Source organism: Camelina sativa, chromosome 12 (assembly GCF_000633955.1).
Source record: "Camelina sativa cultivar DH55 chromosome 12, Cs, whole genome shotgun sequence".
NCBI lineage: Eukaryota > Viridiplantae > Streptophyta > Magnoliopsida > Brassicales > Brassicaceae > Camelina > Camelina sativa.
Window position 1 is genome coordinate 3,889,002 of NC_025696.1, and position 18,732 is coordinate 3,907,733.

The 18,732-nt window shown below is 33.8% G+C and overlaps 3 protein-coding genes, 1 long non-coding RNA gene and 1 other non-coding gene across 6 annotated transcripts; 1 reads left to right on the forward strand and 4 right to left on the reverse strand.

Annotated features, from left to right (window-relative positions):
- On the reverse strand, nt 257–3,366 carry LOC104733167 (probable glycosyltransferase At5g25310). 2 transcript variants are annotated; one of them, XM_019233364.1, is made up of 5 exons: nt 3,218–3,366; nt 2,052–2,747; nt 1,819–1,949; nt 1,120–1,468; nt 257–1,015 (listed from the first exon to the last, which is right to left on the reverse strand). In XM_019233364.1, exons 2-5 carry the CDS (start codon nt 2,652–2,654, stop codon nt 356–358), a joined length of 1,743 nt encoding a protein of 580 aa, XP_019088909.1. In that variant the 5' UTR covers nt 2,655–2,747; nt 3,218–3,366; the 3' UTR covers nt 257–355. The 2 variants fall into 2 exon arrangements, with proteins under 2 accessions (XP_019088909.1, XP_019088910.1); XM_019233365.1 differs by having other exon boundaries at nt 3,263–3,362.
- LOC104729989 lies at nt 3,884–4,645 on the forward strand. The gene is made up of 2 exons (XR_758372.2): nt 3,884–4,095; nt 4,210–4,645. It is a non-coding gene; the product is annotated as an uncharacterized LOC104729989 (long non-coding RNA).
- Nucleotides 8,326–11,287, reverse strand: LOC104729990 (VAN3-binding protein-like). Its single transcript, XM_010449042.1, has 8 exons — nt 11,192–11,287; nt 10,798–11,099; nt 10,201–10,266; nt 9,296–9,644; nt 9,024–9,188; nt 8,890–8,939; nt 8,742–8,799; nt 8,326–8,652 (listed from the first exon to the last, which is right to left on the reverse strand). Exons 1-8 carry the CDS (start codon nt 11,247–11,249, stop codon nt 8,435–8,437), a joined length of 1,266 nt encoding a protein of 421 aa, XP_010447344.1. The 5' UTR covers nt 11,250–11,287; the 3' UTR covers nt 8,326–8,434.
- LOC104729992 (tocopherol cyclase, chloroplastic) lies at nt 13,173–16,026 on the reverse strand. Its single transcript, XM_010449043.2, has 10 exons — nt 15,676–16,026; nt 15,299–15,543; nt 15,131–15,210; nt 14,915–14,991; nt 14,652–14,821; nt 14,436–14,533; nt 14,194–14,301; nt 13,976–14,092; nt 13,725–13,874; nt 13,173–13,621 (listed from the first exon to the last, which is right to left on the reverse strand). Exons 1-10 carry the CDS (start codon nt 15,909–15,911, stop codon nt 13,442–13,444), a joined length of 1,461 nt encoding a protein of 486 aa, XP_010447345.1. The 5' UTR covers nt 15,912–16,026; the 3' UTR covers nt 13,173–13,441.
- TRNAS-CGA lies at nt 18,429–18,510 on the reverse strand. The gene has a single exon. It is a non-coding gene; the product is annotated as a tRNA-Ser (tRNA).

Consider the following 18,732-nt stretch of genomic DNA (forward strand, 5'->3'; position numbering starts at 1 on the left):
GTTGTAAGTTTAGTCTTAATTTTTAACTATAGACATTGTTGGAGATATTCTCAAAAAGACCAAGGCTCTCAAAGTTGTATATATATTTATATGTAAGAGCAAGTACGAGTTCTTCTAGACTTCTAGTGTGCTCTTTGAACTGAGTGAAAGAAGTAAGAAGCGTGTCTTAATGTAAAAAGGTGTCTTAATACTGCGTTTAGGAACGCGTTTGTGTATGATTGCTCGAGTGGTTTATACTTTAAGTGAAATAAAACAATTAGAGAAATTGGGCGTTTTGCAACCCCCCTTTTGCTATATTAACTAATGAATCTCTATTAATTACTTTGATCTGCAGTCCCAAACCTACTCTGTAGTTTCAGCTTTGAAAAACTCTGTTGTACCAAATGGAGTGAAGTATCATATGAAATATGTCAAATCTCTCAGGTTTAGAATGCCAAAGGAAATGCTTCTGCACCATCTTGACTCTTTTCTGCATCTCTCTATACCTTTCCTCAGTTATGGACAGTAATATGTTCTTCAAATCAGGAATATCTCTCTCCAACACAAATACCGCAAAAGACTCCCAATTTAGAACTTCGAAGAAGGGAGGCACAAAGTTATCGGATATGATAACCGGGACACACTCATAGAACAATGCCTCCACAACCCGAGGGCTATTGACTTCATGCCCTTTTGGACAGATGCAATACTTGGTGCTCTTCATGTACTCCATGTAACTCTTTTTTCCTTTAGATTTGGGTATCTCACTGAATATTTTCATGTCTGGATCTCTGTTACCTCCCCAGTTTTGTAATAGGAGAGGTCTAAGGTAACCGTGCATTCCGCCTGCAAAGAAGGCAAGTATTTGCCTCTGTGAAACAGGTTTGCCTCCGAGAGCTCTAAGTGGTCTCCTAGGAACAAGAATAGTAGTCTCAGGAAGAGCTACATCTTTACCAAACACAAAACCTTCTGAAACATCAGAATTGCATAGTGCTCTGATGCACTTGGCCATGTACTGCCTCGTCTCAGAAGGAGCCTGAAAGCATGGATTTACAAACGAAGAAGAAACGGATCAAATGGTGTTCACCGAGATCACAAAACAGTGACATAGTACATAAAGTAGGAATTAGAAAGAATTACCCAGTCATGACAAGCGACAAGAAAATGATCAGATCCACCAGTTTTGTTCCAGAAATTATATTTGGAGGAAATCATATCCAAGTAGTTCTTCAAAAACTCAATGAGATTCTTATCACTGTGAGAACCAGGGACATAGAGAGTTTCTTCCAACATTTTGGAGCTGAAAGGAAGATAAAATAGGTGAGCTTTCCGGGGGTTCTTTGTGACATATGTTTTGCTGGACTTGAGCTGTTTCATAAACCATCCTTCAGAAGCATATATTCCTTTCAGCACAGGCTTATGCAGGACGGGTCTTTTGCCTTCCCTGTAGACATATACTTTTAGCTTTTTCTCCATTAGCTCATAGCTCCTGCATTGTGAAAAAGAAAATAGAAGAAGAGACGTATAAATCCAGCTAGACACACAACTCATAGCCATTTGACCAGAACAACATCACGTATACAAAGATCTTCATAACTGAAAATACTAAACAGGAGATCAAAGATCCAAAGAACGACAACTGAAACACTTTAGGAATACTGTAGTTTCTCTAAACAAGTAAATTTGAAATAAGAAAAAGTGCAGGGTTGTAGTAATATATAGTCTATGTTAACTAGAAGGATTCCTTAATTAGTGATAACATTCTCAACTGGCATAGCAGAAATCAAAAATATACCTAGTAAGATACAGGAGAAAGAGTAAAGTATCATACTAACTCACCTTTGGAACATGGAACGATTCCAATACAGAGGAGCATGCAGTAAAGGGTCGTTTTCTATCAAAGGTGGGTTCTCAATTTGATTTCTTGCATACAACAGCTCTTGATCAACTGTGGAAGACCGTTTTAATCTCTGCAAAATACAAGAAAGTATCAATAATAGATGTGATGACCTCGAGAAAGGAGTAGTAGTGGTAGAAACAAGGACACATGACCAGAGACTGAAAAGACATACCAGGGAGGCATGAGAAGTGTGGCTTTGATGCAACAAATCCATCATCTCAGTGATAGAAACCACACCAGAATTTGAAACTTTCATAAAACTTTTAACATCTGAGGAAAGATTATCAACTAAAGGATCGGACTTGCTCTCCAAAATCTCAACTTTCCTAGTATTCTCATCATAAGCAACGTCAGCATCTTCAACTATCTTCTCGTTTGAGCTGCTGCTCCTAGTTCCTGGAAGCAAATCATCAGGAGTTTCCTTATCTTGAGCATCATCCTCTGCCAAACTCTCATGGATTTGATTAGTGTCATTCTTATCAGAGACAAGAAGTACATGGTCTTCCTCTGGAGCAGTTCTTTCCCCAACAAGTACATCTGAACTGGTTGTTTCCCCTTGAGAGGATCTTGAAGAACTAGTAGAATACGGTAAGTCAGAAGCACTGGATGGTCTGATGAGGTGTTCTTCTGTGCTTTTATTAATTGATGATGAAACGAGAAACTTATCTTGAGAAGAAGGTAGAGAGAAGATAGCACCATTGTAAAAACGAATGTTGACAAATTGGAAGATTGTGATAAAAACGAAAACTAGACCACCAAATCTTAACAATTTCATTGCCTTCTTCCAGCCAAATTCTTGTGGGAAAAGTTCAACATGAACACTCCATGAAGAAGAAGACACAAACCAATCTTAACCACAAATCACAATCTGCAAGGATATAGAACACACGAATTGGATGTTACAACTGAATATATATAACTTACTGTAATTGGATCTTACATCATCATCAATACGAAAGTAAATAGTATTTTACTTAGTATTCATTACTAAGGTGATATTTGAATAAGGAAAAAATCTGTGTTATGCTAGAACGAATCTATTCACTCGTTTGGTCGGAGAAATTGGAAGAAGCTAACAGAGCTGAATCGAAGCATATCAAATTAGAAAAAAAGGAAAAAAGAAAGAAAAAAACTCAATTCCTGCTGTTACTGCTAGTAAAAGAAAAATTCAATTCCGAAAACATGAAAAAGAGAGTAACACATAGATAAACTTGTAAGGATACAACAAAACAACAAGGCTGCTGAACTAGAGAAGATTATTAGTCTTGACAAGCAATTTATATCTTACAACTGAAATCAAATTATTGGACTAGAGTGGAAATATAGATATTATGTTACCGATAATTGTTAACATGAACGGGATTAGAGGAGGATTAAACTAACTGGAGCTGGCTCAATCGTTTGTTTCCCCCAGTTCCCACAAATCTTGCCGGAAGAAAGAAACTCTGAGAGAGAGAGAAAGAGAGAGAGAGAGAGAGAGAGGGAATTTTTTTTTTATTACTATTTCTTTTTATATTTTTCCCTTTTTTTAAAATGGCAAAAAGTCAGAAAAGCACAGCTGTAAATCCATAAAGTGAGAAAGACGGAAACAATTAACGTAAGCCTCATCAATTAATAAAAAGATTGTGTCATTATTGAATATAATACTACCATTATTATACTTTTTTTTGTACCTACATATATAAGTAAATAGCATAACACATTTTACTTCAATATTTCTATGTTAATTATATCGTATTTACTCTTTTNCTTTTTTTTTTTTTTTTTTTTTTAACAACGACTAGATTAACCCGCATGTTGAAACATAATTTAAGTTTTAACTGCAAATTTGAGTAGTATCGCGTAATAGATAGAAAAATAAGAGATTATAACCATATGGTTTTTTTTTTTTTGGTAGGAATAATAACCCATATGGTTTTTAAACAAATACAAAAAGGATAATCGTTTTTGTTTTGTTCTTTGTAACCAATCCAAAATGCAGCGTTTCATTGAACGTCAAATCGTTTTAGGAGTGTTTTTTGTTAACGTTTCTGCAAAACGGGAGGGTTAGATTTGTTAACGGAATTTAGTTGGGGGTTTAAATCGTAAGAAAAAAAAAGGAATAGTTTAGGGTTTTTGTAATACATTTGCTGCAGACTTTTGTCTAATTCGTTCGACGATACCAAGAAGAAGAAGAAGAAGAAGAAGAAGAAGAAGAGATGAGAGGCAAGGAGCCGGTAATGAATAGACCTAAAAAAATTGTCATGCTCTTTAATTAGTACTTTTTTACTTGATTTTGATTTTGATTTTTTTTTATTTTCCTTTGTCGATTGCAAAACTTGTCCTTTCAGGGTGCGATTGGGCGATGCTTCATCAAGTTTGCAAATAAGATCCACCAGCATGTCGATGGTAGACTGTTAAGTTGTGCCGTAACATTATTCGCCGGAGTTTCTTACGGCGACATTACGGGTGGTGTTGTCAAGGATTGGGACACCAAAGAAAAGCTTGAGCTAGAAAGGAAAGATATTGAAAGACAGATGCAAGAGTATGAAGCTGAAGCCAGAAAAGTGTTTAAGTAGATTAGAAAAGCAAAGAAGCGCCCCTTCCTTTTTATGTACCAACCAACCCTAGCCCGTCCTTTAACCCTAGGTTGAGTTCTGAATTCTGATCAAATGAGCGGTTTTGATGTTTCTGCCTTGTGAAGTGCTTTTGACTCTTACCATATAATAGAGATGTCTTTTGTTTTTTTGGATAGAGAAAGCTCTCAATTCAAGTTATTTTTGTATCCCTCTTTTGCGTCTACTGTTTGTTTTTTTCTTCTTTTTCTAATACCTGTTCTAGGCGCCTGCTTGTACTGTGTTTAGATCTTTCTCCAGTGTATTTATAACCGACCTTTAGTACTTTTTACAGTCCCTTGCAAGGGACATTATACCGCCCGCAATCTCAAACTGCTCCATCCATTGTCCCATTTGAGAGCGGCGTGCGTGCATGACTCCCCCCGCCGTTGAGCTTCTTCAGGGCATTGGTATCTTGAAGAATCTGAAATTGGCTAATTACTCTCTTCTTACGGATGAGATTCCTGTTTAGATTAAGCAATGTGGCTACTTAGGTGTTCTTGATTTCATAAGGGAACCGAGTAACAACAGGTCAGATTCCAGAGTTAACATGCAAGTGATTGGCATTGCAGTTGCAGGGGAACAACTACTTCTCTGGGGGTTGTTCTTCAAGGTTTTACTAGCTTGGTGCTTTTAATTTAAGGTATGTGAACCTTATCTGGCCATCAGATAACCGCAGGCTTTGGTAGAGAGGGAAGAAGCACGTGAGAGAGTGCGCAGTGGAGTTTTGTAAGGTTGAAGAAACCAAGTGTATAGCCTAGACTTGGAGAGTTTATGCCTGTATTTGTGTAGTTGAACAATCGTTGTGAGACTGAGAGGTTTGAGGTACCCTAAAACCTTATCACACATCTCTGATACTGTTCTGCCTGAAATAGGAAACTGCTGTGCTCTTGAAGTTCTCAGAGTTAAGATGGAACCGCCCAATCGGTCATATTCCAGTTGGTCTTTAGCGTTTGAAGGTGCTGGACTCTCTGGTGGGAACAACTTGTCAGGCGAAAATCCAACAAGAAACCTCTCAGAGCTTGTCCCTCAACTTATTGTCACTTGACCACAATCACACCGGTGTCTTTGTCTGGGCTATCAAATTTGATAAAGCTGGACCTCAGCTAAACACAGAGCACTTCGGGAAGCCATTAAGAAAACAGAAAATGCGAAGCGGAGGAGGAGGAAGAAGAAAAGGAAAAATGATAGTCATAGGTGCTTGCACGCCCTATTATTATATATCACTCCTCCTCTGCTGCTTATACTACATTTACACACACTGTTGAAATGGGAAACAACAGTCTACAACCGGAGAATGGGAAACACAGTCCTTGTGCGCAGAAAACGGAGAAAGGAAACTAGCGATGTTAAACGACAAGACAGCTCGATGAGGAACATGTTCTTAGCAGAACCCGAACACGTCCTTGTCTTTTCAGAGGCAATTACAATGACAGAATGGTTCTCTCTATTCGATGGCTTGCCGCTCTTGAACGAGCACTTGTTAAAAAAAGAAGCCGAAACTACAAAGGTCGACCAGATAGATATAAGGGGCTTATGGTGTATGGCTAGATGCCCAACGAAACTTATCTAGTCCACCAATGTCCTAAACTGGCCAATGCGCCTCCTGATCAATCCAACATGGTAAGAATTTTTATGGTATTGTTTTATTTTGCGTCTTCTTGATTGTAAAACATTTTAGTAGACTAAAATTATCCAAACATTCGGGCTAGACACGAATGAAAAGCATACTCGGAATGGAATTCAGACAAGGGTATAGGACGGGCACATCCATCAAGCTAGCTAGTTAAGAAGTTTACAAAAGACACAACAAGCCATAGAGATAAATTACAAATACTGCTAAACTGGGTTGGAGATTTGCATCTTCTTAGCAAGCAACGCTTCCTTCTTCTTCTCCAGCTCCTGACGCTTGGCAGACAACTCCTGAAACCATGAGTTGGAAGATGCATTAAACTCATATAAAACCCAAAGCAAATCTCAAATCTTGTTTCTATATTTAATTTACCTCTCTCTCGGAAACATACTTTTCTGGATTGTATGGGGAGTTATATGTAGCTGGGAAGAAAGAAGAAGAAAGTATATAATTAGTGGCTTCTTCTTGTTGAATCTCAAAAATGAATCAATAAAATAGATATCATCCTCCGCACAACACACATACATACCTGCTTTGTATCCAAAGTAGAAAATTCCTATTTTGAAAGCAATAGACTCGATGGCGTATGGAATTAGTCTTGCCATCATTCCAACGAATGCCTCACTAAGCTCCCTCGAGGTTTTGAGTTCACGAACTTGGAGGAGACCAAAGACAAAAAAAAAAAAACAAACATGAAAAGAAGCAATAATTATCTAAATAAGAAAAATCCAAGAAATAGCTACCTACCTGTATTGTTGTTGTTATTGTTAGACGAGGAGGAGGAGCACTGTCGAGATGATCCAGATGGAATCCCTTTCTGACAATACACACATCATCATCTCTCTGGAAATTAGGATTTCTTCTTCTTTGGTTCTCTAGGTTTTTTTGTTTTTGTTTTTCTTCTTCCACACGGACAAACGAACCAAGCAAAGCGTGTACCGATTTCATTCCATGCCATAAAATCGCGTTTACCATCGCCTTATACAGGCCCGGCCCAATTTACGTTTCCCGGTCCATTAGGTCAATTCTATTTTAATCTATTTATTTTCTTATTATTACTTTTTCTCTTTTTAATTAAGTGTGTTTTACGAGTTATATAAATAAATTGGTTAAAGTAAATTTCAGGAAAAAAAAAGAAAAGAAATTGGTTAAAGATTTCATAGCTATGAGTTAAGAAATTGGATTCTAAAATGTTTACTAACCATTTTAATTATTTCTATATTTGCTAATATGTTTAATTTTCATAATATTCCGTCTACAGTAATATCTCATGGAAATACTAGTTGGTTGGATTTAAATTATTTCGAAATAAAGAAAGTAACCAAATCAGATCCTCCACTCTTGCATATACTCACTACTCAAACTAGTCAAATAAATCAAATTTTAGAAGTGACTTCACTGTTTCTGGTAGTTTAGTGTTTCCATCCAATAAAAAATCCATGATATTGGATGATACAAGTTCCTCTAGGATGTAAAACTTACAATTTTTGTTGGTTATGATCACACGTACAGTCGCTTCCTTAAAGAAAAAATCGAACACCACCATCACATGATCTTAAGGATATTCATTTGGATCTACCGGCCGGATGCATTTAATATTGCAACATAATGTAATAAATATATCATAGTTATCATTGTAACTTTTCTTTTTAACGCATTTTAGAGTTTTAAAAATTAAAAAAAAAATGTTAAGTTTACAAATATGATGTAAAAATGTATTAATCGGATTTTGGATTCTGTCATTTGATTTAGTCATTTAATTGTTAGAGATTTCACAAGTTCAACTTATTTTTCCATCATTATGTAAATTTAATATATATTTTAACTTGTTTAAAAAGATTTTTTTATTTGGAATTTTATATGAGATATTTTTTAAAAATAACTATATAAATTGAATGGGATATGTACCTTTTTGTTAATTTATATTTCAAACATATTTATATGTGAGATGTGCTAACACATCTAAACTCTTTCAATATATTAATTTTTGGTTCGTTCTTGAGTAAGGTTCCGTTTTAGGATGAAGAGTATAATCATCATATTATATTGTTGGGTAAATTACATGTGATGATACCATGTCAAATTTTATAAACTTTCAACTAAATATTTGAGTAGTTTTACTGGTCTATACTTTTTTATATGTTATTTAAGATCCCATGCTATTAATTTGAGCATTCTTAACATGTAACTTGATACATAAGAAAATATAACTATCGGAATACCACACCAAACACAAACATACTTTCCTCAACACGCGTGAAACGATAAGTTCAATCTTCATCACATTATGTTCAAACATGAAAGAATAATAGTGTTTTAATCCGAGCCCTAATGTTTCCAGTGAACACTAGAACCGATTTCAAGTGAGTTAAGCAGCTGTTGAGTCCCTTCTATCCACATTTGCTTCTCTCTTTTGTTACCACATTCGAATTCAATCACCCTTTCGACGGTCTTCACACCAAAGTAGGCGTTCCGCTCTACCATTTTTTCTACTCGTCCTCTATGAGCCCATTCTGGTATGTCTCGGCACACTCCACTGACAACGCCTGCAGTAAAGATAAAACGTCAAACGAATATTGGTTTACAAAAAGGTAAGAGACGATCAAATTAGTAGGAATTGCTTATATTAACTAACATTTCTTCGTCTTTGTGAAAGTTCCACCCACATGTTTGCTCTTCATTTTAAGAACCACCTATTTCGAAAGTAAGAGCATATATATGAGGAACATCAAATAAATCAATTTTTGAATGGAAGTTGTGTCCCAAAAAAAAAAAAAACTTACTTGCCAATTTGAATTGATGTTAAAAGATACTTGCTTCCAATGAAGATCCCCTGTCACCAAGTATTCATCCATATACTTTTAACTATGTTAGTTTCATCACATGATCAAAGTATTTTTCTTGGATTACAAGTTACCTTTGCGGGTGCGTTTCAGAAGCTCTTCTCCTCTAGAAACGAAAGTCATCACTCCAAATACATTTCTCTCTTCCAATTCTACGTTCTCCTTTGTTGCATATAGCATTGCTTTGTTCTCGTTATTCCTTTCCATTCTTGACCTTAGAATCGCAGCTCCTCGCAACGCTAAAATCTCTCAACAAACCTCAAAATCAGCTGAATATATCCATTCCAAAACCAAACCGTAAAATAGTTTCAAAAACCAAACAAGTGTTAATTTAAATACTATGTACCTGTTGCAGCACTTGCCGTTAAAGCCATAACATCTCCGTTAGTCCTAGCGTTGGTCGCAGAGCTAACGGCTGCTGCGATCTGGTTATAACCGGCCCCTATCTCTCCCGCTATCTCGATGCAATGCGACGCGATGAGAGCGGCTGCAGACGCGACGGCAACCGCAACGGTTGTTGATTCAGCCGCATGCTCTGCGGATGCAACCGCGTTAGATGCAGCGGTTGCGGCTACAACCGCAGCTACTCCTGCGACAGAGACTGCGGCGTGGATCTCAGCGTTGCGAGTTCGGGTTTCTTGTTTTTTCTTCTCCTTCTGATCCTTCAATCTTCTTCCCATTGTCTTATAAAGATGCTGCATCATGCATATTATTACACTTTTATAAATTTCATTAATATGTACGTGTCTAGATTCAACTTGATATTTCATTTTGTCTTTTCGGTGAAATTTAGAAATCCAATGAGGTAATAAATTGGATTCTAAAATATGATTATTTATATATTTGCTAATATGTTTAATTTTCATATTATTTCGTCTACAGTAATAATCTCATGGCAATATTAGTTGGATTTAAATTATTTCGAAATAAAGAAAGGAACCAAATCAGATCCTCCGCTCTTGCATATACTCACTACTTTTGGCTCACTAGTAACTCACACCAGTCACTACGTTACCTTTATATTATTATACAAAAAAGGTAAAGACAATGGATTTGAATTAACAATTGCATGAGTTAATCATGACAAGTATAATGCTTTTCTCTTTTCTCTCGGTTAATTTATATTTTATTTTTTATCTAACCAAAAAGTTCCAAAACCAACCAGCTTTTTCTCCTTCTTTACGTCGGCTAAAGATATGATTGATTTGAGAAAAAAGATAAACCGGACAAACCCGATTTAATAGATCATACCTTCATTTCTTTGCCGGTTCTTGGAGTTATTGGAGGACTGGTCTTGTTTCCTTTTTGTGGCAGCAGCTGAAAAAATGATTCACTAGTGTAAATTTTTTACTTTTTCTTGTCAACATTTAAAGTGAAGTGTAAATTAAATATTTAAGTACCAAAAACAGTAACTAACTAGAGTTATGCTTTTGGTAAAATCTATTTAATTCTTTACTAACACAACAACAACAACAACAACTACAAAGTCAATAACCAAAAAAAGATAGACAAACTTCACACAAAAAGTGTTCATGCGCAAAGTTTAGTTACTTTTAACCAAAAACAAACAATAAACTTGTGCGGTCGTGTGATAAAACAAAATCGGGAAAATGCGCTGAATAGGAAAAATTATAATATTTTTAAAGTAATTAGCAATTTGTTGAATTGCTATTAGCGAATAGTAGGAAAAAAAATCTACATAAACAATTAAGTACATTTTAAAGAATTTTATACTAATGTAGTAATGTTGCCATGTAGTAGATTTTTCGTAACTAGGAACAACCAAAAATAATATTCCTAAACCAGACCAGCTGACCGGTTTAGAAAATAGGAAGAGAGGTGACTTACAAAGTCACGAGAAGAAGCCATGGAAGTAGAATCTTCTTCATCTTCTCTGTCTTCTTTGTTGGTGTTAACAAGCGTAGAGAGAAGAAAAGAGTTAGTGTCGGCGGCCGAATTGTTGAAGAAAGCTTTTGTGAGTTCAACGGCGGAAATGCTCCATGATCTCCCTAGAAACTCCATCGTCTCCGTCGGTGTTTCCGGTGGTAACGCCGTCTTCACTTCACGGGTCATCATCGTTGCTGGACCTTCTTCGTCTATGTTTTCTAGTTTTTTCCATGAATTATCTCTTCCCGTATGGCACATCATCACTAACAAAAATCACACGCATCCACTATTTATTTTGACCGAGTAACGAGTGTAACGTAAATTAATTAAGGTGAAAAAAAAAAGAAGAACTTACATTGATCTAAAGAAGTAGTGGGATTTTGTGTGAAGAGGGTTTTGTGCAAACTTGTCATTGTTGATAGAGATTTGACTGGAGAAGAATCACTATGTGACTTTGGCTATATATGAAAAAAGTTGAATACTGATTCCCTCTTTTTCTTAATTTATTTTTCTTACATTTATACGGAAAGTAAATTACTTTTGTTTTTTAAAACTAATACATAAAGAAACATTATAAAATACAGTTTGGTCAAGTTTTGTCCTTTAATAAAGGTTTATTGTATTTTTATAATATAAAGACTTTTTATGTTAACCAAAATGCTAAAAAAAACAGTATTTCTTTGCTTACGTGATAATTCATGATCCATTAGAACTTGCTCGTATAAATTCATCAACTTTATTCTATTAAGATCATTCATAAGTCCGAAAAACATCACTCCAGGCTCATATCCTCATTTCACACGTCAAAAGATAATAACTTAACTCTTTACTTTTGCTTTCTTTCGACTGCCTCAAAATATGTTTCGGGACTAAAATAAATAAAACAAAATGATGGGTTTGCCATTTGTGTTCTAATAAAATAAAAAAATTACCAAATTATAACTTTATCTTGGTAACGAGATAATGTTTATACCATATATTCAGCGTAACGGAAAGAAGGATTTATTTGATGAGCGAAAGGAATAAAAACTAAGTTTGTGGAGCCAGAGAGAGTGCATTTGTGATGATGCTAGACAAAGTGAGCCGATATTAAGGAACTTCATCTTTCGCCTTTTTGCCTCCCACTCATATTTATGCATATCTAACAATAAGCCGAATCTATATGATTACTAATCCATTATGATCGTGGTTTCTACCTAGGAACATTGAGTGGGGAAACAAAAAAAAATAAATGTTAATAAAATCCAACTGAGGAAAATGAAAAATAAGAGATGGAGAAAGGAGACAAATATGCTCTTGATATTACAAATTCATGCATTGTTCGCTCGCTGATTGTGTTTCTATATATTCTCTGGCCTAAACCGGCTCTTTGGATTTTTTGTTTATTTCCCATTTGGTTCTTTTCACTTAAATCAGGAAGTAGATTTGTTTGCTAAATTATGGGAGTAAGCAAATGTTGTAGGATGAAGAACATTTATAAATTCAAAGTTATAGAAGCTAAAAAGAAAAAAGAAAAAAAAACACATGTTATATGACTATGCATGAAATGACCTAAGCGCTTAAAAGAGATGGCAGATGTACCAAGGAAAATATATCATCAGGAAATTTAGAAAATTCAATTGAGCTAAATTGAACCACTTTTTTTGAGTTTTTTTTAATCCAGTCTAAAACCTATAGAGTTTAATAGTTTATGTATACCCAACCATCAATTCGATTCCCGGTCAGGTCTATTCCAATTCTGAGTTATGTTATACCCAAAGCTTTATTGAACTAGACTTTACATTGACCGTATAATTTACTACAAGGACCGAACAAACTAAACCATACATATTAGTGACGCTAGCAGTGCCAATAACCAGTGTCGTGCTAAAGTTAATTGTGGCTTAGAACATGTAAAAAAATGTGGCTTTTATTATTAAAAAATATCAAAATTAAAAAAATTGTTTTAAAGAGAACAAAGATAAACGGAAAAAAAAATCTTAAATCACAATTTAGCTATTTTTTTTTTTAAAATCATTTACCAAACTCACATTATAAAAGTGAAGCAAAAAAAAAGTTTATGAAATGACACGGTGGATAAGTTTTCAATTGTGAACTTATTTTAAACTATCTTAAACCTGAAAAATAATCTTGCTTTTAGTAAGTTTTTTTTACAGACGATTGGATTTTTTGAAGAAAAAAAACTCTAAATCAGTTTTTTTTTTCTAATTATCCTTTTTTACAATTAATAGGCCGATTATTCCAAAACAGATTTAGTTTATTCTTAAATATATTCCATAAGTATTATTATTACTATATTTTACTTAGAGTATAAAACATGTGTAGAAATTTCCTTATAGATATAACGTATTGTTCATATTAATAATAATGTCATGGACTTTATAAACGAAAGACCTATTTTACATACACATTTATCCTATCAACTTAAATACAACCTAGATAGAAAAAAAAAATAAAACAAGAAAAAAAAATGTGGCCTAATTCTTTTTAATTATTGGTGGCTTAGGCAAATCCTCTTCACCTTAAGCACGGCACTGCCAATAACATATAACTCAGACTTGATTACATGACTCTCTCTATCAACAAACAAATCACCCACCAATGTTTACAGACCAGGTGGCTTGAAGAAAGGGACCAAACCAAAGGCGGTTTCAAGATCCAATGGGACCTGCAGAGCCCGTTTGAGTAGCTCGGGGGTGTTGCTCGTATCTCCTTTCCATGTCCCAAACCACGGTCCACCTCCTATCTCCACCGCTGCCAATGAGCTCTTTGTCTCAAGTATCACCTGCATCATTATTAACCACAACCAACGTTTACAATCTTGTTTAACTGCCCTGGGACTAGCTAAGACTTTAACTACATGGATTTCTTCATATTTGCATGCATACCTTGCCTTTACTTCCATCATATAGCCGTTCCCATATCTGCAACTTCAATTCACCGTAACAACTATCTCTGCAAGCCGTAGCTAGCCCAACTTCTGTGGTAGGAGCACGCAGAGGTGTACCCGCTTCATTTGTTCTTGCCTCTAGTTCCACCTGCCACAAGACATTCATCAAATATCGGAATTCAGGCATAAGGTATATGATGATATGTCAAAAGTGAAACTGAATGAATCTGAGGACAAAAACAAATATACCATATGGGTTTCGTTCTCTGCAGTTATATACCAATAACCCCAGGGAGACATTTCCCATCTAACAACACCATTCCACGGAACAAACTCGTACAATTTTCCATCATAGTGTACACAAACCTGCACATTTACAAGGGCCCAGAGATTTTGTAAGCTATTTGCCTTCTAACATTGTACATTCATTCACTTTCATTGCTTAAGCCAATCTTATGAGTGCATACCAGTGCAGCATTTTCATATGTTTCAGTCAATCCAGGCAACTGCCTCAACCCGCCACCTGCAGTCAAAGCAACTTCTCCACTTGCTCCTTCAAAGACATTACATTGGACCTGTAAAGAGAGACTGACAAATAAAGCTATCGAACAGGGTTCAAGTGTAGTACATGTGGGTGTGTATACACAGGTCCAACTAGATGCCTAAAGTCTGCAACAAGACAAGGTAACACAAGTATGAAATGTTTTACCCAAAACCATTTTCTTGGGAAGCCTCCACCCCAATTCTTCTCTGAGTAAGAAGGTGCATCCCGAAATTCAAACCTTTCACCGCCCCATTCTATCCACCCTGCAAAATTAAGAGATCAAACATAAGAACTAAAATAGCAGTTTCTGCTGTTTATTTTCTGTTAGTAACTTAACCGGTCTTTCTCTACTAACTTAAGAAAATCAAGCGAAGCTCACACCTGTGGAAAGTCCTCCTGCCATGCAAATCTGCCAATGAGGCTCAAATACAGGAAAAGCTGCAGGCCAGCCTGCAGTAGACTTCTGTTTGGCTCCAACATCACCCCAACCGTACACAGGACGAGTACTATACTCCCAACGAGCAGATGTCACAGTTTCCGCATAGTCAGTCCTGCCAAAACAAGTAAATTAAATACAAGAAGTTTACAATAACACTATATAATACACAATGAAAGCTTGCAGTGGAAAGAAGCAGAGTAATTACCGGCCATCATCGCAAATGTGACCTTGATGCCAAAATGGGGTAGCTTGGAATCCTTCAGACACTCTTGTATTGAAATCCTACAATTTAACGCTATGCTTTATTTATATATCAACATCCAAGTGAATCATAAGAGTGAGATTCCCTACAAGTAGAAGTAGAACACTAACAATGCCTAGGCTTATTCCAAGGGAGAAGAATCGATATGTTTAGTATTACCTCTGGTGGAACCTCCTTGTTTGGAGGCGTTGCCCCTGGGACAGCACTAAAAGTATTCCCCAAAACTAGCTCATGCCGATCTATGCATGAGTAAAATGTTTAGGTGAGGAACCTTCAAAGTCATGTAAACACTCACTAAGGACCAAGAAGAAGAAGAAGGAAGTATACCTCCCCAGAAGTTGTGAGAGTCTTGAGTGTATTGACAAAGATATTTATCAGAAGCGCCAAGAATCTGAGCTCCGACACCAGTGAATCTAGGTCCATGTAGAGCTACTTCTAACGGTGACAATCTCTGACGGAACGCAGGATTCTCCACAGAGTACATAAAGCAAAAACTCTCCTTCTTCTCTGGGATTGAAACCCTAAAATACCATCCCTCAAAGAACTTCCTCGCTGTTCCATCGAAATGGTATCTGTATTTTTTCAACATTGTTTGTATTATTAACAAAGCTCTATAATGTCAGTTTTCAACACCAAACCCAATAAATAAAAATCAAATCTTTTTTCAATGGAAGAAAAAAAAGTCCCAATTTTTTTCAATTTACCCACTGTGAGGAGTCCGGAGCTCGCGATTGGGAGGTGTAGGGACGTAAACAGGTTTCACAGAGATCTTGTCTGTGTTAGATGAAGGAGTTTCACTGGAGACCGAAGCTGAAATGGACCGGGGAAATAGTTTTTTAGCCGGAACGAGGGAGTGAGTGATGGGAGATACAGGATGACGAGAGAGCTCAAAGAAAGAGAAATTAGGGTTCATCGAAACAACCAAGCTCCGTATCTCCATTTAATTGAAGACCGGATTGCAAAATAATGTGGAATTGTGTGTTCGGTGATTAACTAATAGTTCAGAGTTAGGTGCAGAGAAGAAGAAGAAGAAGAAGAAGAAGAGGAAGGGAACGTGTGGCGGTAAGTACTTACGTGGCAAACACAAAACGTAACGTATTTAGTTTTTTATAAGAAAACTATTTTTTGTATTTCAATTTCCTCCGAGTGATACAATTATTTTGGCTAATGTTAGGTATTCAAAATACACACAAAACGTTTAAGTTGTTTGTATCTTAGTAAAAGAACTAGATTAACCCGTGCTCTTCATTTCATTTATATCGTAATTTTATATAAAATATAGTTTATATGATTATTTTGAAAAAAAAATTTCAGTAAAACATTATGCAATAAAATTATATGCTAAATATGATAGTTTGGAAAAAAGATAATTATTTTGTAAGTTTTATATTGTTAATGATTCTTGATAAGTACGCGTGCTATAATATATTTTATATTTTAAAATAAAATTTTAATATGTTGTATTAGTTTATGTATGTGAAATTATTTCAATAATGTATATTCTAGTATATCATTACTTGAATGTCATTATAAGATATAATTTTGTAAATTTTGTTTTTAAAAAGCAAATTATTATATTATGAGTAATTTAATATATTACTATATTTTTTGTTTTAATATACTTGGTTTCTTAAAATTCTTTCATATTATAGTGACATACATTATTGATTACACAAAAAAAAATAGTGGCATATTATTGACATTGGTACAATAAATCAATTTAGAGTGTTTATACTTTCTAACTTTTATATCAAGTTTCAATATTTAAAAAATATTTCAAAATAAATTATTTAAAGTTTATTATAAAATATAAATTATAAAATTCAACAAAAAATGCAATTGAATTTAAATATTAAAATTTTGACCCGTTACTAAGTAAATTTTTTAATTCAATACATATTATTTTTAATGAATAATATTACTAAAGCTTGAATATTTTATAGATTGAACAATTTATATTTGTTTTTAAAATTTTAATTTATGGTATATCCGGAAATAAAACTATTTTTTAATTATAAGAAATAATATGATAATTTATTTGTTTCACAAAATAGACTAATATATAAAAATGAGGGGTGATGTATAATGATAATTAACAAAATTAATATGTTAAGTTAGATATCAAAGAATTTTATTTGATGAATAATTCAATAAAGAAAATTAATATGGTAAGTTAAATGATATCAAATGATTATTTGGAATATTCTCTTTAAGATTTTTGGAAACAATGTGTTCTAGTAATAAAATCTTTCGAAAATAAATTACTTGTAACCAATTAATCTATTTAACTTGTAACCAATTAATCTATCAATTAATTTATAACCTATTTATAACCAACTTATTAAAATTATATACTCTACAAAACAATGTTGTGTACTTCCGATTTTATTATAAAGGGGATATTTAACATTTGATTTATAGATATTGAAGTCACTAATTCAATCAGCATTATATTTTTAGTTTCATTATACTTATTTATAGCTATAGTTATTATTTTTAGTTTTATTATACTTATTTCTTACACTAATTGATTTATCGTGAACCATATTTGTACATACATGTGGCCATTAAAAAAAAAAAGTAGTGAATCTCAACAATTTTAATCATAGATTCCGGGTAAGAATTATAAACAGTAGTGAATTCCAATTTCTTTAATTGATTATGTATAAACTGGCACACAAACAACATATATAAGAAATCATAAACTATGAATACATAATAGAATACAGTAAAAAATTCTATAAATTAATATTCTATAAATTAATAAACACTATAAATTAATAAATTTTGCTAATCCCAAGTCGGACCAATGTAAAAAATAACAATATTCGATAAGATAATAAGATAATATTTTTTTTGAAATCCTTATGTAAAATATGGTCCCAATAATATCATAAATTAATAATCATCTAAATTTACATATATATATATTGATATAATAAAATATGTTTCTTTTAAACCTCATATTTATATTACAATTATTATGTTGTATTTTCAAACTATAATTATATAAAATATTCTAAAATATTTCATAAAAAAAGCTAAAACGTTTTAAAGTTTTCAATTTCTGAATATTCATCGTTTTCAATTTGATAGTTTGATAGGATATTAAACTACGACAATTGATATTCTTATTCATAAATTTGAATTTATGTATGTGATGTGTATAAGTGAATTTGTCTATAGTATTTGAAATTTATTTTCAATAATGTTTTCTAAAAATTTCAAATTCAATTCCAATACCTTAAAAATTACAATATCCAATATTCTAATCTTGTTTTGCTAAAATTGTCTTAATTCATAATTTTAAAAAATTTAAAAAATTAAAAAAAAAATATATATATATATATAATTATTAAATTACACTATAAAATAATAATTATTAATTATTAATTTATAAATTAATAAAATCCATTGGATGTATTATTACCGTAAAATTGTCATAAAATAAAAAATTCGTCAACAGCAGGATTCGAACCTGCGCGGGCAGAGCCCAAATGATTTCGAGTCAATCTCCTTAACCACTCGGACATATTGACGATTTGGTAATTGAGCTATTATTTTATTTAAATATCTGTCTTTGACTTATATTTCCTGTAGACATAGGATACACACCTACCCATACAAGCTAGGCTAAAAGTGTCTTCGCTTCGTTTTGATTTTTAATTCTAGACTCAGTTTTATGTTTGTTTGTTGTTGAACTTTAAAAACAAAACGGTACTTGCGACATTTTATGTAATTGACACCATCCATTGATTAGA